We start from the raw sequence: 24,091 nt of genomic DNA on the forward strand, positions 1-24,091 counted from the left end.
TTACATCAGCATTATGTGATTATTGTGGGATAAAAGATAAATGACTCATGCACAACAGTTGTGCACATGTTGTGCAGGAATATAGACAAATAGGGTGGGATTCATGAAGTGGATCTCACCACGTGGAATTCACCCCATGTGTCTACAGTTGTGTACAACTGTTGTGCAAGAACGCTGCTCGGGATAAAAATATAATTTATAACCTTACTTTAAAAAAAAAAAAAAAAGAGAGAGAGAGAGAGAAGGATAAGAATGAGAGGGAGTTATTAGAAAGTTGAAACTCTTGTGATTGACGAATCTTAACGGGCAGCGAATCAAGGCAAGAAAATGTGAAAATGGTAATATAATGAACATTGTTAACCTAATAAAGTCAAATAATAAACAAGGATACAACAAATATAGCGTGTATCTGTATATACTATATTTTTTTATTATTATTATTATTCATCCAAAAAAAAAATATAGTATATACAGATACACGCTTCTCTTCCTCTCTTTTTAGCGCTCTCTCGAGTCTCTGTTTTTTTTTTTTTTTTTTTAAAAAAAAAAAAGTCCTCTGGAGTCTCTGTTACAAATGCATTTTGCTTTTCCGCTAAACATAGATGGCGTCTGCGACCCCACGTTCCCAACGGCTCAAAACCAACGTTTCTCACCAACCTCTTTCACTGTTTCATTATTTCACCACCTTCTCTGTTTTCGTCCTCTACAATTGATAGATATATTCATAACACACATGTGAAGCTTCCTCCGATGTTTCATACTTTGTTTCTCCCATCGAAACCAACAGTTACAACTCCAATTTTAGACACAACCCTCTTCCTCTTTTGCTTGAAAAATCTTGCCAACTCTCTGTCTCTGTCTCTTTCTCTTTCCCTTTCTCTTTTTTGTGGGTTTGTTTCTCTTTCTATGCGGTTACATGGGAGTTCTAAATTAAGGTAAATTGCAAACGGGTGTGAGGTATGCTTGGCGTTTAATCATTTATATTGGCCGTAGACAGCTCCTCTGGTTGGGTGTCAGCGCGAGTGGCTCTCCTCCTCTGTTTCTCTCTTTCTCTCGCTCTCTCTCTATTTCTGTGTTTTTGGGGGTTTTCCAATTGTAGAAAGAGTGATTGAGGGGTGACAAAGATTGTGAGGTTGGATTGGGTTTCCAATCTCACCACTCATTTTCTTGAAATGGGTTGTGTCGTCTTTTGGGTTCTAGAAAAGAAATGATTGAAATATCCAGAGTGTGAGAATCCAAACTCCGAAGGAAAATGGCGTCCTCGCAGGTCGACATTGCTGCCTCTGCGCCGTTTGGTTGTGTTCTGAGGGATCACAACAGGCGAGACCGATGCAGAGAAAGCAATGCCCACTCGACTTTCCAAAAAAACCTCAAGAATTTGGTCAGAGGTCACCTCCATTCATGCATTTCAATCTCTTCCGGTTGCTCTGCATCCGACAAGAAGAGGGAGAGGGATCAGAACAACAATGTTGATTCTTGGGTCGCCAACGGAGAGACCAACAATCGCCGTAGGCAGTCGCGGATTCTTGATCGATGGGCTGCCCAACAAGCACGAGAAGTGGTTTCAACCATTGAGAAACAGGAGGCTGAGTTGTTACCACTATTGAACTCACCGTCTCTTGTTTCATCAAGGGCTTCGAGTTCTAGGAGGGAAGACTCTGCAGCTCCATCGAATAGTTCTACTGAAACCTCAATTCTTGGTGCTTCTTCCCTTGTTCAGATATGGGAGAAGAGGCTAAACCGGTTGAACGGTTTGAAATTGAATTCGGCCACCTCACCTTCACCTTCCAGGTCTACTTCTGGATTCAGCTGCAATGAGAACGGGTCCTCTGTTGAAGAACCATCATCAGCCGAAGAAGCAGGGGACTCTGCTCGTGAAAGATATGATGCTCAGCCTAACGACGACCAGTTTGCCGACTGGGAGTCCGACAGAACGGCTCTGAGTGATGCACCTTCCTCATCACAAGGCCGAAAGTCAGATGCAGGAGAGAATGAAAAAGTTAGAGTTGCGGATATCATTAAGAGATTGGCGTCTGCTTATCAAACACCCAGTCCAATAACTTCTGGGAACGACGATAATGATCATGGCCATGGGCATTCTAGCGTGCAAGCATCGCCATCTAGAGAGCGTTCTTCGTTACACGAACAAACGGAGCAAAGAGTTTTCTCGCAGGTTATAAGTTCACCTCGGATCAGAGGAAGGCAAGCATTCACGGATTTGCTTATGCACTTGGAACGTGACAGGCATAGGGAGCTAGAGACATTGGTTGAGCGTCGACCTGTTTCAAGATTCACACAAAGAGGCCGCATTCAGGTAAACTACTTCATTCATTTAAAAAAATTCTTCCTTTGTGATATATACAATCTACACAAATTTATTTCCTGGTATCATGCTTTTTTGCAGTCGTTGATTCGGCTTAGATTACTACAGCGTGGCATGGCGATTCGAGATCAGCCGTGCCCGCCATCAACAACAACATCTGGAGTGAATGGATTACCACAGGGATCTACCATTATGCATCTCAGGTATAATCCTTTTCCATTGACAAGTTGCATTAAATTCTAACATATGCAAGTGATGAAGGGTTTGTAACATGGTTTGCTGTGGTATGTGGAACACAAATTCTTGGGAAAGATCTTTCAGTGAAATTTTAATATAACAACATATCAGGACACCACTTTATCAAAAAGTTTAAATTAATGAGTTTGTGCCAAAAATAAAATAGAAGTAACGCTGTTGCAGTATTTGACATGAATGGGGCCTATGCCTATATTTCGAAGAAAAATAGCCTTGATATGGGAACTGTCTTAATATGGTATCAAGCCTAGGAGGCTATTAAATACTCTTCATCAGATGAATTTTAAATTGAACCCTTGAGTTCTGAACAATAGTTTGCAAAGCTGATGAAAATGATTTGGCATGCAATTTGGGTGTTATTTGAACCTATGAAACTATCTGCCTTGTTAAAGCCTCAAAAATTCTTACATTTGGTTTTCTGATGCAGGGACAGATTTAGGACAGGTGCTAAGCAGGTAGCAACAGCTCAGATTAGTGGAGCTTATCCAAGAAGCCATCATCGGGAGATAGTAAACAACACCGTTGATTTGGACAATTCTTCCACTACCAATGAGCCTAGTGACCACACCATTAATGAGAAAGTTAGTATAACTGAGCAGCACAGCACACAGCAGGTACAGAACTCAATGCCACAAACTAGGGAAGATGTTCGTGAAGAAGCCAGTCCAAGTTCAGATGTAATAAACCAAGGAACAAGATTAGAGGATAGAAACCTTGACTCACAAACAACCGCAGATAGTACAACTGCTTCCTTAAACTTTTGGGATGAGAATGACATAGCAGAAGAACTAGAGGTCAGTGAACATGAGTATGCAGAATCCAGTTACGATTGGATTGGTGACATTTCTCGCCCACGAAGTTATTGGGAAGGCCGCCGACAAGCACGGTACGAGGAGGTGCTTAACAACTCGAGCAATGGGGAGATCCGTAATCTCCTTGAAAGGTATATACCAGCTTGCATTCCCCCAGTCTGTTTTCTCTCTTTTCCCAACATTGTTCTACTCTTGACAATTAAGAGTGAATAAACTATGACAGGCATTTAAGCTGTCCTTCGGATTTGATATATAATGCTTCCCGCACCAGATTAAATAATTAAATTCAACCCTTCTTATCAGCTAAATTTTTAGAATTAATAGTGATTTAACATAATATAAGAACAAAAGTCCCGAGTTCGAATATTGTCTATCATTTACCCTCTATTTCAGTTAAATATTTCGCATGTTGGGTCTTAGCTATTAAAGGGAAATTTGAGTCCAGACGTGAGGGGTACATTAGAATGTAAATTAAATAAGGTTAAACTTTTGAGATAAGTGATCATTTAACACTATAACAGAATAAAAATAAATAGAAAAAACTTTTGCTCAAAGCCTTTTTCTATAAATATGTCCTTTCATCAGGATTGCTTCTAAAGCCCTAGGCCATCAATTCACCTCGAGTGGATGCTAAAGTTCAAATGAAAGATTGGCAAATATGAAGTTAGATGCCCTTGATAATGACTAATGAAGCATGGCCTTGTACTTAGAAAACTGTTTGCTCTGTATTTGTAAAATTTTTCTTATGGATATTGTACAAATACATTCATGTTTCACCAATTTGGATTTCCAATTATCTGTATGCAGAAGAACAGTATCAAATTTTCTTGTCAGCGACTTCAGAGAGAGCATGGACAGATTGATGTCATCTCGCTTGGAAAGAACAATGCATTCAGAAGAAGAAGAAGAAGAGCATGGCAGCCAAGGGAGAATGGACCAATTGATGTCTTTCTTACAAAGGCATAGGCATCTATCAGGCAGTCATGAAGAAGAAGAGAATGGGGAGGGGGAGGAAGTCAGAGATGTCGCAGAAGAAGAACCAGAGGGGGAGGAAGACAGAGATGGGGCAGATGAAGAAGAAGAGGGAGAGGAGGAGGAAGAGGAAAGCCTAATTGGCGGTCAGTATAATGAAGCCAGTGATTATTTTGATCAATCCTCATCACTGCCACAAATGCCTTCACCGTCTCAATTATGGTCATGGACTGATCGAGATAATGAAGTTAGTGATGATTCTGAAGTTGCTAACTCTACATCTCAGTCCCCACATTTACTATCTCAACCTTACCATCAGGATAGTCAGCAAAACCCTTCCTCCACAAATCACAATTCAACTGTGAGTTTTACTTTTATTTCCCTATGAGTTATGCCAATATAAAGCTGTTGAGTTTCTGACAACGAAACAATGCTGCTGGACTAACAGGAAATGGAACTTATATACGATTTGAGAGGCCATCTGGAGCAACTCTATCATGAGATGTCCGAACTAAGAAAATCAATAAAGGGCTGCATGGACATGCAGATGATGTTGCAACAATCCATTAATCAAGAGGTTCATTCAGGTTTGTGCTCATTCCTCTAAGCTATGACTGAAATCCATACCATACATGAGTTCAAATGATTAACTACATAAGGAGTTTGGAATCATAATGTATGAAATCATTGTGACAGTTCGAGGGGAAGGGAAGAAGTCCGATGATGGGGCACCAAAGAAAGGAAATTGCTGTATTTGCTACGAAATGCAAGTCGACTCACTTTTGTATAGGTATTTCCTTTGAAACTAAGGTTCCCCTTGTTGAATATATGTTTTCATATTCTATTTTGTCAGTGAAGATATCATTTCTCTCGTATGTGTCAGATGCGGACACATGTGCACCTGTCTCAAATGTGCTCATGAATTGCAATGGAGTAACGGAAAATGTCCAATATGTCGAGCTCCAATAATGGATGTCGTGCGAGCATATGTGGGCTTGTAGAGTACTGGTGATCGAGTTCTTGCTCCAGAGGACCATCTTTATCCGTAGAACTTTGGAAAGCGGGAGTTGGAAAGTTGAAGTGGTATTATTTTTTATTTACCATCTATGTTTTGTACATGTCTTCAGTCTTCTCGTTCAACATTACACATGCTCTCTCTTTTTCAACGTGTACTCTGTATGTGTTTTTTTTCTAAAGGGAAATGACATTTAACAATCTCTGTTATTGATCATCATTCTCTATGTATATAGTTCTAGATGGTTTCTTTTCTTTTCTTTCAAACAGCAGCCGGACTAAAAATTATTGCTTGTTTTGCACTAGCCAAAATACTTATTATCTTCTTTTAGGTGCGTGCAAATTACATTGTATTGACAGGGTCCTGTTTCTTTTTAGAGTAATACTATTCTCCACACCCATTTCAAGCTAGCTAATGTGGCATGTTTTAAGTGGCTAACACTTTGATTTTTTAAGTGACTAATATGAAAAGTCACTTAAAACACGTCACATCAGTCGGACATGATAAATGGGTGTGAAAAGCAACATTACTCTTCTTTTTATGTTGTTTAAGAGAATAAATAGCACTATCTTCATTCTCTCTCTAGCCATATTTATGTTGTTTAAGTAATCAACCCAAAGAAGAGTAGTTAAAAAAGAGAAGGCACGAATCATTTAGGATATCTTAAATGAAAAGAGAATGAATCTTGGGCCTATTATTCCTACTGAACAATGAATATTGGGCCTCTTCCTTGTCACTTCCATACAAAGTCATCGACCCCTCTACTTCAAGGAGAAGGAAAGAGCCTAAAACCATAATTGTTTTTTCTTTTTGCGTACAAAGTGAGCAAGATGTCAAGATGTACAAGAATGTTGGGTCTTTTTCCCCCTGCCTTGCTCCCAGTATGTTGAACCATTAAGTAGCTGCATTGCCAGCAGAGTTGTTATTTTCACACAGTTGCTTTAAGCACATAACTGTATCAGCTAATTTCCCAGAAAATCACATTCCAAAGTCTCAAGAAAGAAGCAACCATCATTTTCGAAGAGTTTAGAACAATTGTCAGCAGAGTTACTGTATTTCTGCTTTGGGAAGAAAATAGGAGCAAAATTACCATTAGTGTTTTCCAAGCAATATCAATGGTGGTTCTTAGATATAATATCATGCAGAACTTCTCCCAGATACCAAACAGAGTTCAGCTCTGAGTGTTACTAAAGTTAAGAAAAATAGTTGCCAAAGGAAAAATCTTGTCACATCTTTAGCAATTTTATGAGCAGTGAGGTATAGAAATTTCACTTTTACTGCGGACCAAATGATTGTCAACCTTTTTTTCTTTCTGGACAACCAAAATGGTTCCAAACTAAAAGAAAATATAATGCCATGGAAATATAAAAGAATAGCGGAATAAAAGAAAGAGATAATTGCACCGTTGGTCCCTGTGGTATGCCATAATTATTTTTCATTTTCTATAGTTTAAAAAGTTCATGAGGTAAACAATAATTATAAATCGATCCCTGACATCAAATTACGTTAAAAATTTTGACAGATTCTGTTAAATGTCACGTCAGCGCCATGTCAAACCAATAAAAATGCGTCACGTGTCCATCTTAATAAAAAAAAAAATTATTAAAAAATATATATATATATACTTTTTTTAAAAAAAAAATTAAAATTCAAAAAAAAAAAAAAAAAAAAAAACAAGGGATGGCCCGGTGGCCGTCGGGGGTGGCGCGCCGCCACTCCCAATGGTCTGGGGGTGGCCTTCGGGCCACCCCTGGCCACTGGGGGTGGCCGCGGCCTCCCCGAAGGCCACCCCTGGCCACCCCCCATAAGCTGGGGCCTGGGGGTAGCCAGGCCACCCCTTGCTTTTTTGTTTTTTGAATTTGAATTTTTTTAAAAAAAATAATAAGTTTTTTTTTTAATAATTTTTTTTTTTATTAAGATGGACACGTTGCGCATTTTTATTGGTTTGACGTGGTGCTGACGTGGCATTTAACAGAATCTGTCAATAAATTTAACGGAATTTGACGCCAGTGATCGATTTGTAATTATTACTTACCACAAAAACCTCCCATGAACTTTTTAAACCATAGGGAGTGAAAAATAATTATGACATACCACATGGACCAACGGTGCAATTATCCCTAAAAAAAAAATAAAAGTTTACGTGGCGGCTTGTTTACTAATTTCCTAAAATTAACATAAACAAATAATAAAAATAACTATGATCAAGTTTGGAGTTTAACTGTGCTAGTCTAATAAATGAGCCTAAATATTTGTTTTAATTTATGCTAGGTTTGTTTCGACGTAAAATATTTTCCTAAAAATATTTTCGGTGTTTGGCTCATACAAAAAAAAAAAAAAAAAAAAAAAAATACCAACAGAATAAAACAGAATCCAGCAACCTCTGCCGAAATTCAGAGACGCCTGGCCGCCGTCACTGGACTCTAGCCTAATTTGGCCAAAATCCGGCTGAAATTTCCATATTCTAGTCACCGGCTGTGCTGGCCGGATTTCGGCCGCACAAGACAAATTCGGCCAAAACTGGCCGAAATCTGATCCGCCGAAATCCGGTCAGTGCCGCTGGATTCTGGCAATCGGATACCAAAAGTTGAGGATCTTCAGCGGTAGAGTCGAGCTACCAACAAACTCCAATGCCCGGCAGTGGCGGATTCCCACAAACGTACTTGCAAAAATGAAGAGTTAAATCTAGAAAACGATTTACAGTTTTGAAAACTGTAAATTATTTTTCAAAAATTAATGAGAATTTTACGGTCAAACTAAAAATAATTTATGTACACCAAAAAATGCCAAAAATTAGTTCATTTAATAAAAGAACCGAAGACAAGTCCAGCTCGAGCCGTTGAGGAAAATTTTGTTCATTTACATTTTACGTACATTCCTATCATTGTGGAGCCAACAGACAGCTATGCGCAAACAGCACGAACAACCCATAATTCGCTAATTTTTCCATGCTCTAAAATGGAAAATCTTGTTATTTGGGCCTTTTTGATTGTGATGTGGTGCACTGTGATTGGCAGATATATAAGCTGGATATAAGCCTAGCTAGTAGATTTCATCTAGACCCTCCATCATGAGTCATGACATTGAAGGCCCCATGCATTCAGGGATCGCTTAGGCTACACTTTTCATCAAGTCCAACACCGATTAGAATTCTCTCAAAAAATTTGTTTAAATTCTCTCAAATTCGAATAAATGATCGTGAAATAGCACTTATGAGACCCACCTGATCGGATAAATAATTAGGCAAGTCAATTTTTTTTTGTCAAATGGGTCTCATAAGTGCTATCTAACAATCACATGTCCGAATTCTCTCAAATTCAGACGAAAATTGAAGGGGATCCTAATCCGTCCAAATCACTGGAACATGAATAAAAAATGATAGAATTCTGTCATCCTATTCCTACAATTCCTGTATTAATTTTATCTTTTTATGTTTCTTTCTTTCATATCTGTAATACAGAATGCTGGCACTAAGAGATGCCAGCACCGAGGTCCACTTGTTAGAGAAAAACCATGCATAGAGACAGGGACAAGGGCAACAAGCCCTTTATTTTCAATGTCATTAAGAATGCCCCCCTTAGCTAACAACAGCTCATATGAAAGGGCCAGTAACAATAAAGATTCATTATATGTTAAAGACTAGTGATATAAAGACGAATAATTTCATGCTCCAAACTAAATTTTACGACATTTAATGGTGTGCGTAATGCCACGTCATTGAAAAATTTAAAATACATGACTTGGCAACGTAGACAAGATATACACAGTTAGATACTATAAAATCTAATCTGAATTATGAAATAGTACTAAAGATCCTAATCATAATCCTTGAAATAGTACATGACTCGCCTTCTGATGCAGGAAGACAGAGTTATATATAAATATGTTACAAGAAATAACTTATGTTTTAATTAATTTTTAAGAGTTGTGTTATTTTGTAATTTAATAAATGGGCTTAGCCCAAATTAGTTAAATTAGGGTTAGAATTAGGGTTTTTATCGGTGTCTATTTAAGTATTTTTTTTATATTCCTATGGATTTTTTTTTTTTTTTTTTTTTTTACATGTCCACACGAGAGGAGGGATTCAAACCAGTGACTTCCGCTTCATAAGGCGTGATCCCCAGCCGATTGAGTTACCTCTTAAGGAGATATTCCTATGGAATTAAACACATTAGAATTGATGAATAAACACATTTTATTTTGAGGTGTGAGTCATTTTCTTCTTCCCCTTCTCGATGGTATGACTCAATCAAATTTCCCTTTCTTTTTTTCCCTCTCTTTCTCTGTTCTTCTTCTTCCTTAATCCCTTTTGCCCCCCATCACCTCCATTTCAATTAATTTTCTTGAAAATTAGCAGGAAGACAGTTCCAAAAATGCCATGAATTAAATTTAGCTAGGTGCATGCATAATGAACATGTTCACAAGATACCATGTCTGAAAAGTCAATCTATTTTACATGAAATGAGTGCTTGAGCATGGTTTCTTTCTGGAACTGATCGTGCAAAACCTGTTGAGGACACTATTCGATCTGTCCCATCATCGATGGGGTAGCTTATGCGACCAGAAGGAGGATCAGTTTGGGTTCTCGTGACCTCTGTTTTTCAACATTCAATTATTTATAACATAAGACAAGTTCAGCTTTTGGTTTTTGTAGGTACAATGATACTTTTCTCAAGGGGCTTCTTCCTCACCCTCACTTAGCTAGCCTCAAGAAGATGCCAAAGGAAGTATCTCATGTTCATCAACTTTGCGGGTTGCGTGAATATCAAGCAGTTTACCGTGAGATGGAGTTTAAGATCAGGATGATACCACCTTTTCTGTCGTCAAATTATTGACACATTAATACGATGAGTTAGTTATATGTAGAGATGTGAAACATAATCATTAATTTGCCCAAGTGTTGTCTTGGAAATGCCTCTCTCAATTGATGCAAGTACGTTGGAGAAGCACATGGCATGTTTTCTTCAAATCAAAATGCATAAACCAATTCTGGAGAAGACGTTGACATGTCATTGTTTCTTCAAGTTTCTTGGCTTTATTATCTCAAGTATGCCCCGCAACTTTGTTTAGAACAAATCAATGAAATATTTCTTGGGCTAGAACTCAAAAAAAAATCAAACCAATTTAATTTCATCTTGACATTTAGATGGGGTATGATGTTTTGGGGCTATCCAGCATGATGAACTATATATGATTTATCTACAAAATCAACTGTAGATGACTTTGGTCTCACGGGAGCCACCATTTTTTTCAGTCACTTTCTTCTTGTTTTGCAAGAGTCCGTCGTCGAGATTCAGCTGTCCGAAATTCTGCTTCAACAATATTTGAACGTCGGACACCCTTCCAAGGACAAGAAAGATTGCACACTACTAATGCTTATCTGCTTTACTTAGATCTGCAAGAGCATCGGTTGATAACCCTACTTCAAATACATTAATTCAAATTTGTCATTGGAATGACCATGTTAATTCGTCGTGCTAATGTTGGGGGACCGTTTTCAGGAAAGATGTGATATGTCTTATTCATGTTCTGTGTAGCCTAATAAACTTGAGAATGATTTGGCTTTCATCATTAAAAAAACGAAAGAGAGGGTTGATATAATTAAATAGGTGTCAACTGGTCTGCAATCACCGTGTATAGGGTAGCTTTTGAAGACTTTTAACCACTTTTAACCACTTTTATGTGGTTAGTTCAACAAAACTCAAACTAATATCTAGCAAACAGCTTAACATTGATTAACTTATTATGATCTTGAGATGTTCAGAAAGCTGTAAAGAGGAGCAATGATTGGTCTCTCTCCTTGACCCTCTCTCCAACTTGGGATTAGATAGGATCATGGACTCATTAGCAGTAAAGGCACCAAGAATAGTGAAAGGAGGGTCCATGAGAGGGCTGGCAGTGGCACCACACCAACATCCCCACACTTTCTCTTGCTTCACCAAAATGATAATTATAATTATCTTGACCCAATTTTAATAGTGTCATTTATGACCAGTAATGTAACACCCCGGTCCCATATTGAGAAGAGATTAATAGTTCACATAGAATAAGTGGTTTATAAAGATAGTCATGAGTGTTAAGTCTCACATTGCCTAGTTATTAGGTAAAACTAGGCCTTATAAGGAATTCTATGGAAACTCCAAATTGACTAGTTCTTTTGAAGTGATAGTGCAGATGTGGCTAGCGCTTTTCTTTGGATCATTACAGGTCATTTTTTACATAACCCGCTTAGCTAGTTAAGGTTGAAAGGTTTAATCCGTTTAATTAAATTAGTCAGATTATAATTTACCTATATAACTTTATACCCATGTTTCGACACTACCCGTACCTGATTTGATCCCTTGTGTCATTATCATTCATGCCTTCACATTAGCCAAAAACAGTAGCCCTCACAAGAGGATGTATGGCAGTCGACCCCTCCATGTTACAACTTCACCAAGCCTGTCCTCTGTCCCCACTTTAAACTTTATAAAACCCCACATCATCCCTAAATCCTCATCAAGTCCTTCACCACTTTCATTGCCTTTCTTTCAACCCCATCTCTTATTCTCTCATTTCTCCCAATAATCTGTTGTACTACCCAAATCATTCATTTCTTCCCATCCACAAAAAGCACATAAAAAAAATGTGTTCCCCTAAATTGAAATGGCAGAGGGAGACTAATGCTACCCTGACAATTGCTCAAATCAATGGACGTCCTGTCCTTCAGCCAACTTGCAACCAAGTTTCTAGCTTAGAAAGACGCAATTCAGTTAAGAAGACTTCCCCAAAAAAAATCCCTTCTCCACCATCTATTCCTTCACCAACTGAAACAGCTAATCCTAAAACAAAGCCTTTTTCATTGTCCCCGCCTATCTCACCCAACTTAAAATCACCTAGACCACCGGCGCTTAAGAGAAACAATGATCTTGATGGGCTGAATTCTAGAGCTGAGAAGGTCTTGACACCACAATGCTTGACTAAGCAGGCAAGTTTGATAAAAAAGTCGAAAAAATCTGGTGGGGTTGCAGCTGCACCTTCTGTTGACACCTTCCAATTGAAATATTGTTCCTCCGTGATAATTGAGACCCCAGGAAGCATAGCAGAGGCCAGGAGGGAACATGTTGCAATGATGCAACAACAACGAAAGATACGAATTGCCCATTATGGAAGAACAAAATCTGCCAAGTATGAAGGGAAGGTAGCTCCTCTTGATTCATTGAGTGGTCAGGAAGAAAAGAGATGTACTTTCATCACACCTAATTCAGGTATGGTAACTTACCTGTGAGCTTCTTTCTATGGACAAAGATAAATATCTTATGATGGAAATTAGAAAGAAAGCTTTATGATTTGTTTATGGTGTTGTGCGTGCAGATCCTATCTATGTTGCTTATCACGATGAAGAATGGGGAGTTCCTGTCCATGATGATAAGTGAGCTCTCTCTCTCTCTCTCTCTCTCTCTCTCTCTCTCTCTCTCTCTCACTCATACACACCCACACCCACATTGAAAACTGACATTTATACGCTGTATATGCAGGCTGTTGTTTGAATTGCTAGCGTTGACTGCTGCACAAGTTGGATCAGATTGGACTTCAGTCTTGAAGAAACGGCAATTGTTTAGGTGGGTGTGAATTCAGTCTCTTTTTTTTTGTACCCTTTTGTTTTGTAAAGTTAAATGTAAGTTATTAACCTAGTGCTTTCCTTTATTCTGTTTTTCACGAATAAAATCTAACCAAGGGCTGCTGGGAATTCTTTTTCCAGGGATGCTTTTTCAGGTTTTGATGCAGAAATTGTTGCCAAATTCATTGAAAAGGAGATAACTTCAGTTAGTGCTAAGTATGGCATAGACTTAAGCCAAGTTCGAGGAGTTGTTGACAACTCCAATCGTATTCTTCAGGTAAGGAAACAAAAGTTCAACCTCATTCATTGCAACTACCCCCATTATGAAGAACTACTCCCAAGTCCCAACCTTTTTATATGTCTAACTTATCATAAGCTGCAAAATGTAATATTTTCTTATCTTTTCTTTTACAGATTAAGAGAGAATTTGGGTCATTTGACAAGTATTTGTGGGGATTTGTGAACCACAAGCCGATTTCCACTCAATACAAATCATGCCACAAGATCCCTGTGAAGACCTCAAAATCAGAAACCATAAGCAAAGACATGGTGAAGAGGGGTTTTAGGTCGGTTGGCCCTATTGTCATCCACTCACTAATGCAAGCCGCTGGCCTCACCAATGACCACTTGATCACTTGTCAGAGACACCACACCTCCAATGCGCCGCCGATTGTCCTGCAGTAACCGCCGCCTTATAGAATCACATGACAAAATGAAAAATTAATCAAGCATAAGCAATAGTAGATGATTTTCTAACCAAAGACATTTGCTTTTCGTATTTTAGTTGTGTGTAGTGGGATATAATATAATAAAAGTAGTTTTGAAGGCAGAGATCGATAGGATGAGATGATTAGAGAGAAGAATAAAGGCAATTGAGAGAAGAATCAGAGGGACAGACAGCATGTGCAGGAGGGCAGGCAATGGCATGTGTGCGATGTGGTGTCAATGACTCTCACTACTTCTGACCACCACCACATCCCACCTTTTCCTTCCTTTTATCAGGCTGTAAAGGATAATCAGAGCAGGACAGGTGGCCCAGCCCGCGTATCTTCTCCTTTCCTTAGACTGGATAAGAATTATTAATTCTGCTCCAAGGCTACAGTGTTTTGTTCAGATCAGTCAATCATACCATTGTCTTTTTTCCTTAGTTATCATCTGTAAGGATCATAAACAAGTCTGCTGTAAACTTCACTGTCTGAGTGTTTTTCTTCTTCCTTGTACTGAATAAACAGGTTTGAACTAATGTCAAACATATTCTCCATGGCTCGCTAACTTCTTTACCACATAACTCTCTTTTTTCCAACTTTTGTGCAGTGAGTAGCACAAGTATATGCATGATGACAGCTAAATCATGCCTTCAACTCCATGTAAAGTGGCATTGGAGGGGAATCTTAGCCATGAGGTTGAGGGACCTTAGCTTGTTGACATTCCCAAGATATGCCATCTCTTTAGCACAAGAGTGACCTTCTTGTGCTAAACTTTTATTTAAGAAAATTATCTGATAGTTTTTAACAATCAATTTTGTCATCACACATTCTTTTAAGATTGGGAGTACCACCAATTTTACTATAAGAACCTTGCAAAAGTGACGTGATGGCCTATATAAATGACAAGTAATGTTAAAAGTCACTCTTATTCTTATTGGTGAGTAATGCTAGAAGTCATTTTTATGTCCTTCTTATGTCCCTGCGATAGTGATGTGGCTTTTAAAATTACCATTGGACTTATGATTGATCTTATTGAATTTTAATCAAATGGTAATTTTAAAAGCCACCTCATTATTAGAAGGACATGGATATAACGTTTAGAATTACTCATAAATGGCATAGCATCAACTTTAGTTATTATGTAATTGATGGACAAGGATTTTGGAGATAGTCATTTCACAATTAAGATTTTATTTTATTTCATCGAACGGTATATATAATATCACACTATTTAAAAAATTTAAATGACATAGTAATGCACATAGTGACGTAGGATCACGATACTATTAGATAAAACAAAACAAAATCTCAACTATGAAATCACCCATCTCAATTTCAAATGAAATAGATACTATATATTAATTGTCATGATTTAAAATCAATACATTTAATGTGAGTACATAATGTCAATGTTGGTTGGCAGGTTTTTTAAACATTTTAGATGATTTGTTATCAAGTATACCGTTAAATGTAAAAACTTTAAATTCTAACCATGAAATAAATATTATTCATTTGAAGAAGATAATTGTCCCATTTCAAGAGAAATTACACTTTCATAAAAATAAAAAATTTTAAAAAATAAATAATAATAATACAATTAAAATTAAAATTAGGTAACGGCAAAGGGCAAATATGGGCCCATAGTAGGTCAATTTTTAAACCCTAATCCGAACCCAATGGGTAGTCCAATCACCATAGCATCCATTAGGGTTTCCCTCCCTCTCCTTACTTATATATGTGCACCCATGTACATTAACCCCCCAACAATATTAGAGAAATGATTTTTTTTACATTTCTTGTATATCTTTTGTACATTCTTTTTTTAAAAACATTAATCATTGAATTTGTAAGACCTACAAGAACACACATATGAGTCTTACATATCCGATGATTAATTTAAAAAAAATATGTACATGTAACATATCTCACAATATTAATGTACAACCGTCACATAAATCAAATAGTACTCCTATAAAAAAAAAATATTAATGAATAAAACCCCGTTGATCATGGTCTCTCAGATCTTAGATCTAAAAATGATGAAAACAACTCTCTTTTTTTCTTTCTCTCTCTGTTTTACTGATATCATCTTTACTTCCGGAGCTCTTCTCCAAGCTAGCACATTTCTGAACCTTCGGTTTTGAAGTTTCTGATTTTGAAGATGTTTTGGCATTTGAGGGACATATCTCTTTCATATTTTCTTTTGGGTCCCTCTCTTCATCTTTCAATGGGAACGGATTCCGTTAAATGTCAAGTAGAAGTGGCCGTGTGCCACCTCCTGTGGCCACTGAGGGTGGCGCGTTGCCACCCCCATTGACCGGAGGTTTTGAATTTTAATTTTTTTCTTTTTTAAAAAAAAAGTTTGTTTATTTATTTTTTAATAAATGTATATTTTTTTATTCAGATGGACACGTGTCACCATCTTATTAGTTTGATGTGGCACTGACATGACATTTAATAGAATCTGTTAAAAATTTTAACGGAATTTAACTCTAGGAATCGATTTGTAATTATAGTTTACCACAAGAACCTCTCATGAACATTTTAAACCATATGGAGTTATTCGTAATTATAATATACTCCAGGGACCAATGATGCAATTATCCTCTTTTTTTTTTTTATCTCACTCTCATGCTATCTCATCTCCTATCACACTTCCATATTATGCCAGTCAACCCACTAAAATAAGAGATGAGTAGTTATAATTATTCATAAATGAATTGCATCTAACGATATACATTGTACTACGCTATTTAAAATTTTCAAATGACGTGACATTATATTTACTATATGAGAATATAGTAATGTTATCCTCCATTCTCCAAAATTTATGTGGCGTAATCCCTATAGCATTTAATGCATGAAAATTAATTTTTTGGTTAGGAAAACCGAGTAATTATATTTATCACCACATCCCTATCTCCAAAGCCTATATGACATGGTTCTTCCAGCTAAAAAAACTTAAGGGAAAAATACAATTTAGCTTTCAAAACTATCAAAACTTGAACTCTTGCCTCCCAAATTACCAAAACCTTTGAAAAATGTCCCTTTTGGCAAAATATCCTCATAGTACCCCTGTCATGTGTCATTTTTCAATTAAAAATAATCAAATAAATAAATAATTCAAAAAAAATCAAAAAAATTAAATAAACTAATATTTTATTTCTTTTTTTATTTTTATTTTTTATTTTTTTTAAAAAGGATGGATGTTTGGGGTAGCATTATTTCTCAACCGCAACCCGATCTTCTCGACACCTTTCCGGTCACTATCAATTTACAACACTTTGATGACCGATTTTATAGTCTGGCTCAGCGAGTTTCGATTCGCAATTATCAGCTTGCTGATCTCGGCCGGGCTCAAGCTCGCAGAGCTGCAAACGTACATCGTGCCCAACGACGATGCTAGAAAGAAGCAGTATGTCCTCCGATCGATCGCAATATTTTTTTAAAAATAAACTTTGGGAGACTATCCGGAGAAAGAGTGGTAGTTTTGAGGGGCTAAATTGTATTTTTCTCAAAACTTAATTTTTATGCACCAAATATTATAAGAGAACACGTCAAATAAGCTTTTAAGGATAAAAATAGGTCATGTATAACATTACTTAAGGGTGATCACACCACAAAAAACTATGGAGATGAGAGAATAATAAAATGACGTATAATATTATTCACGAGAATATAATAGTTAATAAATATGTCAAATTTAATCTTACTACTGAAAAGGCAGTCGGGAAACTTTTGCATGCATTCAATGTGAATATTAGAAGACTAAAATTGGCAATTTAGAACATTACTAGCAGCCTCACCAAAATAACTTTTTAGCTATTTTAATAAGACAATTTGGTAAAAACATATAAAAATACACTCCAGTAGCCTCACTACCATAATTAAAAAGTTTTGGTAAGTGAACAATACTCACCAACAATAGTGAATATTATTCACTCACCAAATTATTAAAATATTATTAAATTCATTTTCTCTCCCTCCCTTTTATTATTATTATTATTATTATTATTTTCCCACACTGCCCATTCTCTTCTGTCCTCTCTCTTGTAATGCTGATTGCTTAGTAATGGCTTGATGAGAAAATTGATGAAAAACTTGATACCCCACTGGGAAACATTATTAGCTACATTCTATTTGCACCCATGGAAATTTTTGAGATCTGTAATTTAATTTATCCACATATTTTCTGATGTACAGGGAGGGACCTTATGGCACTAGGAGCACTGCTGCATTAGCCATAAAAGCAAGTGGGGAAGTAAGCTTTTATGAGACATATCTTGACAAGGAGACGTGGAAGGAAAAAACTGTGAATTACCGTATTCAGAGGCTGAAGTCATAGATAGAGATTAAGGCAACTGAAAGCCAGTGCTGGAATAAGAGACTGCTCATCTATTTGTTTTCATGTATCCATGTAAGCTGTTTGTTGATGTATTTTATAAATGCCAAAAAGCCTAACTAGGCACATTAAATCAAAACATGGACCCCAAAGACAACAATGAAATTAAAAGGCAATCAATCACGCTTCTTATGTCCTTCTGAGGCCTAACTAGGGGAAGTGTGCATATGGAAACACTGACTCACTCTAATAAGAAAGTGAAGTACTATACTCAAGCAGCCAAGATGATCAATAGCGATTGGGTTGAGTCTGGTAGGGTAGGAGATCTTTTGCACCAAGAGATTTTGAATAATGAATTAAAGGTATCTAATGGATTACATAAATGCAGTAGTTACAGACAAAATGAATTTACTTAAGACAATAAGCCATTTGATGCAACCTAATTATCTTAACGAGAAACCTCTTCTGATGGTACAACCTATACTATGCATTTGACAGTTCCTGCCATTACTAACAAACTAATAACATCCAGATTTGTTTAGAGTGACAAACTATTCAAATTCAAGATCGATAGAAACAGAAAAGAAAAACTAAGGAATCAGCCAAAATATTATGACTACGCTTCTAGTGTAACTTGAGAAACAGATCATCCCTACAAATTACAATGAAGTGATTAGAGAATTATATCCTTTAACACAACCAAATGTAATGATAGAAATATAGATATTTCATGCACTTCTAGTATGCGATCCTGTAATGCAATAGAACACACTTTCAAACACAGCTTGATAAACTCATTCCCTATAACATGCAAATCACTATGAAACCGTTTTACTTCCGTCCATTAATCCAGTGCCACTTTATATTATACACTATTGATGTAGCTGTAGTTATGTTCTTCAAATGTGTGGATGTCTTTATTCTTCCCGGGTTGTTTTCAATCAATTTAAAACTGTCCCAAATCTTAGATCCAAACTTTGTGATGATCTTTGAAAGAAAGAGCAAATATCCTTGACATCTAATTTCAAAAAAAATATATATATTAAAAGAAAAAGGAGAACCAACATTTACACTAAAAGTCATGGTAATTCTACATACTGAACCTTTTTTCTATTTCAAACTGCAACAACTGTGAAGTTGTTTCTTTATCCAACTTGAAACCTGCTATCTCTGCATCCTTACAGACCTCCTTAAACTTGGCCCGCCTCCCAGAAACCATGTAGATTCTAATCAAGTCACGGTATATGTCATAAGTTGGAGAGAAACCTGCTTCTTTAAGCTTTGAAAAATATCTTGCAGCCCTTGAGAGATCATTCAGAGCAACCAAAACCTTTATTACCACACGATAAGCTGGAAGATCAAAGAGGCAATTAGAAGTCTCCATTTCCCAGACCACAGCCAATGCCTCCCTGTATTTCTTCTCAGAATAGCGGCTATGAATCAGAGTAGTGTACATTACCACACTTGGCTTACGCCCAGATTGTTTGAACCAATTAAACAGACTCTCCACAATGTCAAATTTGCCAAGCCTAATGCAGATTTTCATGATAGCTGTACAGTCTTGCTGGCTTAAATTCAAATCTTCTCTCTCTCCAAGATCATCTAGTAAGGCTACAACAAGCATATGTTTATCTGGGTTCTTCCCAAGCTCCAATATTAACTTTGCATAAAGGCTGGGATCCAACATTCTTTTACCATCCTTGGCAACCTGTAGAAGCTTCCAGGCAAGATGCAAGCTTCCTCCTCTTATGAACCCTCTCACCATTGCTTCAATCACACCGCGGCTTGCCAAACCAGTAAACTTTTCCAAGTCCAATGGCACTTTAAGCGCACGGTTCCTTGCCAGGACTTCGACTGTCGAAGCTAAAATCCTATCATCAGGAAAAAGTTGAGGTTGTTTCTGAGCCCAACAGAATATCTGTAGAGCTCTATCAGGAAGACCCATGTGACCCAATTCCCGAATTGTCAACGACAGGGATCCCTTCCTCAGAAACCTAGCCCACTTGTTGAGAATTACCGACACATCTTCCTCTGAACTCAAGCTTCTGATCTCTTTGGCTATAGCAATAAGGACTCTGGGGTTCTTGTACACTTGTTTTGATAGGGAAGCACGATAAGAAACTGCCGTTGGAGAAGTTGATTTAACATGTTTCTTTGGTGTAGGAAGCCCCAAAGGTCGGAGCTTGTAGGGAAGAGGTAGTGGTAGCGGCCTTTCTCTACTCAACTTTCCAGGTTTCTGAGGGACTCTCCCTTGGAAAAGGGACGAGATCGCTTCAATCTCATCTGAATCCCAAACAACACCATTATCTCCTCCTCCTCCTCCTTCAGTATCGTCCTGTTCTTGTTCTTCTTTGTCTTCTTCTTCTTCTTCTTCTTCTTCATCAGCTAAATGAGATTTTTTATTATCTATCAAATCGGTTAGTGATGGGTCTATGGAGCTCATGCCTGTCTTCTTTAAGAATAAATTGGCACCAAAGTCCGGAGGACTCTTTGTGCGCCGTGGATAACGAATGTACTTGGGTTGCCTTCTCCTAGTACTTAAATGCACCACCAAAGTTAACCTTCCATTTATTGTAAAATTTCTCTCCAATGGGATGGGACACAAGGTAATGGTCGAGACTCTGCAATCCATTGCTCCAACTGGGAGTCTATGAGTTCAAAAATGTGCTAATGTTACTCAGACATATTTCAGTGTCAAACAAAAATTTCATCAAACACCTGGTCTGCCGTTTGGTTACGGAGAAAATGAGAGAAAAATAGCAAAACTAAAACGTAGATTTCCGATATTCAGAGCATTCCTAGTAGCCTCACCAAATTTTACTAGCCAAAATAGCTAAAAACCACTTTTCTTTATTCTGGTGAGCTACTTTTTTAAAACACCCCAGCAACCTCACTTTTTTAACTATTCATCATCACTATTCTATTTAAATAATATTTTTTTAGATTTCTTTATTCTATTCTTTCTCTATTTAATCTTTTTTGAATGTTTGTCTTTTCCTAATAGTCATATTTTTGAATATTTATCTTTTTCTAACGGTCATATTTTTAAAAATTTGTCTTTTCCTAACGGTCATATTTATGAATATTTGTCTTATCCTAACGATCATATTTTTGAAAATTTATCTTTTCCTAACAGTCATATTTTTGAAAATTTGTCTTATCCTAACGGTCACATTGTTCAAAAAATGTCATATGCTTTCACTATAAATAAGACCATTTCCTCCACAATTATCATTCACCTCAACCAAGATTTATTTTCCATTAAATATCTATTTTTACTCTTATGGCTCGTTTTTTCTTTAAGAGTCGCTCTTTTCTTCTCAAAATCCTCCAGTAATTCTGGTTCAAAGTATTACTGCTGCACTAACTTTTCTTATAGAAAACTTATATAGAATTGCAGTACTTGAATGGCAAAAAATTAAAGAACAGTGCACCAAAAGCTTAAGCCATTAGCTAGGGTCATCTATGCAAAAGCTGAATTGTTTTAGGAAGTCAATGTCTTATTCAAGCTTAACATACTAACAGGGCTCCTAGGCATCATGCTGTAAGTTAGCCTTCCTCATGAATTTAGATTGCTTACATATATGGTGTCCAAGCTTGTTAGAACTCTGAAATCTGGAATTCTTCCTTCCAATCTGTTAAAGCTGAGATCTCTACAAAAGAAAAAAAAATTGAAAGAAAGAAAGAAAAACAGATGTCATAAGAACCAAAAATTATAAATAATTTTTTTGAGTGAACGTGGTAAACATAAGAGATACGTGTGTTTCCTAAATGAGAGTGTTTTATGCAGTAAAACTCTCTCAGTTATTAAGCACGCCTCTGAAAATGCAAGAGGCTTTCATGTCATACCAAACTAATGAGATGTACAGGTATTCCAAATCAATTCAATTTCATTATCTTACTAATCTATATGTGTACTTGGCTAACATTCTGTCTTGGCACTGAAAGTCACATTCATTATAAAGCAAACGTCATCCTATCTCTTGAAATACTACATTCTATTTTGTCAAGCTAACATTAAAAGGTCTCCAACTTCTATGAATGTCAAAGATTAGCATTTCCCAAGTTATCAAATTGCAAGAAACTCCACTGGTAGGATAAGTCCACACATTTCAATGTAAATATTATTATACGTCTTAGTCTTCATGTTCTTCACTAAAAAGTAGAACATAAAAATGTAAGTGTTGCTACGAGAGATGCATTATTCCAATTTCAGAGCATTTTACAACATAAAAATGCCTTACAATTTTCCGAGGCTTCTCATGTTTCGTAATGGCGGAAAAGGTGAACCCTTTCCTAGTAAGTCACTAATCCTTCTGTACAGAATTGCATCATCAAGAACTGTTAATGTCTTCAGCAATACATTTTATTACTTTTAAGAATCACATGAATGTATCGTAGAGATTATGAACTCAAGACTGTTAAATTAGATAGCAGAACTCACAGCTCGGTCAAATCACTCAAGACAAATATGCTAGAAGGAATAGGCCTCTAAACTAATGCATTCAGGAATTGATGAAAAGCCAAACCCAAAATCCTTGCAGAAAATCGTCATTGAGGATAAATCCTTACCCAAGATCACCATTCTAAGAAATGCATAACCAACCCACCATTCAAGACAACCCAAATCATAAATAAAAAGCCCTATGTAATGAATTTTCTTGTTTTTAGGATATTTTCTATGATGTAGATGGAAATGGACATGAAATTGCAATGGATATTGATGGATTTGTAGAATGAAATAATGGAATGAATAAACTGTATATTGAAATGGATAAAAGGATGACTAATTCGAGCTAAGTCAGGCTCCAAGAATGGGTGATTCGAGCTCAACCCAAGGGCTTCAAGAACTATAATTCTGAGAAAACACTAAACACTTTCGACAACTATCTCTACCCTTCCCTTGGGCTTTTATACCTAACAATTAAGCCCACCATTACAATTATATCCCTTACCTATTATACTCCTTACACCCTAACCCAAGATCACCATACTCCCCCCATTATCGGCCAAACCACAGAGAGAGAGAGAGAGAGAGAGAGAGAGAGAAAGGTACCGTGGAGACTCGACGGCGTGGGACTTGACGGACTGGAAGGTGACGGCGTGGGCTCAATGGACGGTGACGGTGGGGTCGACGGCGTCGTGGTGATGAGCATAGGGGTGCTGTGCGAGAGAGATGGGAGATAAAAAATCAGAAAACGGGAGAAAGAAAGAAAAAACAGTGGTGCTGCGCTACTGAGTCGTGTGAAAAAAAATTTAAAAAAAAAAAAAAAAAGAAAAAAAAGAAGAAGAAGAAGAGGAGGAGGAGGAGGAGGAAAATGACGATTTTTATAATTGTTTAATGATTTGGTCCACTATTGCTGATCGGTACTATTTACTCGCTAAATTTGTTTTTTGTTATAATAGTGATGCAGTTAAGAGTGATTTTTGTATTTTTTTCACCGAATTTTCTTATCAAAATAGCTAAAATATTTAGACGAGGTTCTTAAAAATGCTCGTACCGCTCAACTGCATTTTTTTGAAGTTTGATGAGGTTAAGCTTTTCATCTTCCTAAAAACACAAAACAAGCATGAGTACGGTGTACCTGAGAAGTAGCAGATCGGTAAAGAAAGGAGGAGGCGGAGCGCGGTTTGATTCTGAACCGAAGGATGAATTTTGTCTTCTTTTCTCTTGGGGAGAAATCTCAAATGATAAAAGAAGCTCTTGACGTAGAGAAATCTAAAGTAGTTTTGCTGTTCGGGTGGTCAGCAATTCCAATAAATAACAAATATGAAAAACTTCTTATAGAGTTTACTGGGGCCATTCCCAACATTGTTTTAAAATATATATATATATATATAATTCTAAGATATTATATTATGTATAATTTATATCTTATTTTTTTGTTTAAATGATTAAATTTTTATTATCTTCAAAGTGGGAAAATTTGGATAAATAATGAGATTAAATATTAGATCGATAAAAGTGCTAAATATCATGTGAATGGTAAGGGATACGATCCTACTACATCCACACTCATGTGTCACTATCACATATACACATGTTTAATTTTTATTTTTTAAAA

At 36.8% G+C, this 24,091-nt stretch overlaps 3 protein-coding genes across 5 annotated transcripts; 2 read left to right on the forward strand and 1 right to left on the reverse strand.

Moving 5' to 3' along the window:
• The first annotated feature begins 562 nt into the window (after positions 1-562).
• LOC133869785 (uncharacterized) lies at positions 563-5,593 on the forward strand. The gene is made up of 7 exons (XM_062306857.1): positions 563-2,314; positions 2,405-2,526; positions 3,006-3,521; positions 4,198-4,723; positions 4,811-4,949; positions 5,059-5,152; positions 5,246-5,593. Exons 1-7 carry the CDS (start codon positions 1,253-1,255, stop codon positions 5,361-5,363), a joined length of 2,577 nt encoding a protein of 858 aa, XP_062162841.1. The 5' UTR covers positions 563-1,252; the 3' UTR covers positions 5,364-5,593.
• Positions 5,594-11,829: 6,236 nt separating this feature from the next.
• On the forward strand, positions 11,830-14,238 carry LOC133868449 (uncharacterized). The gene is made up of 5 exons (XM_062305349.1): positions 11,830-12,624; positions 12,731-12,788; positions 12,895-12,978; positions 13,119-13,254; positions 13,392-14,238. The coding sequence occupies exons 1-5, from the start codon at positions 12,003-12,005 to the stop codon at positions 13,659-13,661; spliced, it is 1,170 nt and encodes a 389-aa protein (XP_062161333.1). The 5' UTR covers positions 11,830-12,002; the 3' UTR covers positions 13,662-14,238.
• A 4,830-nt stretch (positions 14,239-19,068) lies between these two features.
• On the reverse strand, positions 19,069-23,759 carry LOC133869733 (pentatricopeptide repeat-containing protein At2g01860-like). Of its 3 annotated transcripts, XM_062306814.1 has the most exons (5): positions 23,612-23,759; positions 23,083-23,189; positions 22,271-22,342; positions 21,607-21,679; positions 19,069-20,674 (listed from the first exon to the last, which is right to left on the reverse strand). In XM_062306814.1, exon 5 carries the CDS (start codon positions 20,656-20,658, stop codon positions 19,117-19,119), a length of 1,542 nt encoding a protein of 513 aa, XP_062162798.1. In that variant the 5' UTR covers positions 20,659-20,674; positions 21,607-21,679; positions 22,271-22,342; positions 23,083-23,189; positions 23,612-23,759; the 3' UTR covers positions 19,069-19,116. The 3 variants fall into 3 exon arrangements, with proteins under 3 accessions (XP_062162798.1, XP_062162797.1, XP_062162795.1); XM_062306813.1 differs by lacking the exon at positions 22,271-22,342; XM_062306811.1 differs by lacking the exons at positions 22,271-22,342; positions 23,612-23,759 and having other exon boundaries at positions 23,083-23,279.
• Positions 23,760-24,091: the final 332 nt, after the last annotated feature.

This window comes from Alnus glutinosa, chromosome 5 (genome assembly GCF_958979055.1).
Source record: "Alnus glutinosa chromosome 5, dhAlnGlut1.1, whole genome shotgun sequence".
In the NCBI taxonomy this organism is placed as follows: Eukaryota; Viridiplantae; Streptophyta; class Magnoliopsida; order Fagales; family Betulaceae; genus Alnus; species Alnus glutinosa.

What these genes read in the sequence shown, in the direction of transcription:
- LOC133869733 (XM_062306813.1), bottom strand. Translation starts at nt 20,658, where the DNA reads ATGGATTGCAGAGTCTCGACCATTACCTTGTGTCCCATCCCATTGGAG.
- LOC133868449 (XM_062305349.1), top strand. Translation starts at nt 12,003, where the DNA reads ATGTGTTCCCCTAAATTGAAATGGCAGAGGGAGACTAATGCTACCCTG. An exon ending in TTTCATCACACCTAATTCAG is followed by an intron (nt 12,625 to 12,730) that starts GTATGGTAACTT and finishes TTGTGCGTGCAG; the next exon opens with ATCCTATCTATGTTGCTTAT. An exon ending in GTTCCTGTCCATGATGATAA is followed by an intron (nt 12,789 to 12,894) that starts GTGAGCTCTCTC and finishes CTGTATATGCAG; the next exon opens with GCTGTTGTTTGAATTGCTAG.
- LOC133869785 (XM_062306857.1), top strand. Translation starts at nt 1,253, where the DNA reads ATGGCGTCCTCGCAGGTCGACATTGCTGCCTCTGCGCCGTTTGGTTGT. An exon ending in TCTACCATTATGCATCTCAG is followed by an intron (nt 2,527 to 3,005) that starts GTATAATCCTTT and finishes TTTCTGATGCAG; the next exon opens with GGACAGATTTAGGACAGGTG. An exon ending in TAATCAAGAGGTTCATTCAG is followed by an intron (nt 4,950 to 5,058) that starts GTTTGTGCTCAT and finishes TCATTGTGACAG; the next exon opens with TTCGAGGGGAAGGGAAGAAG.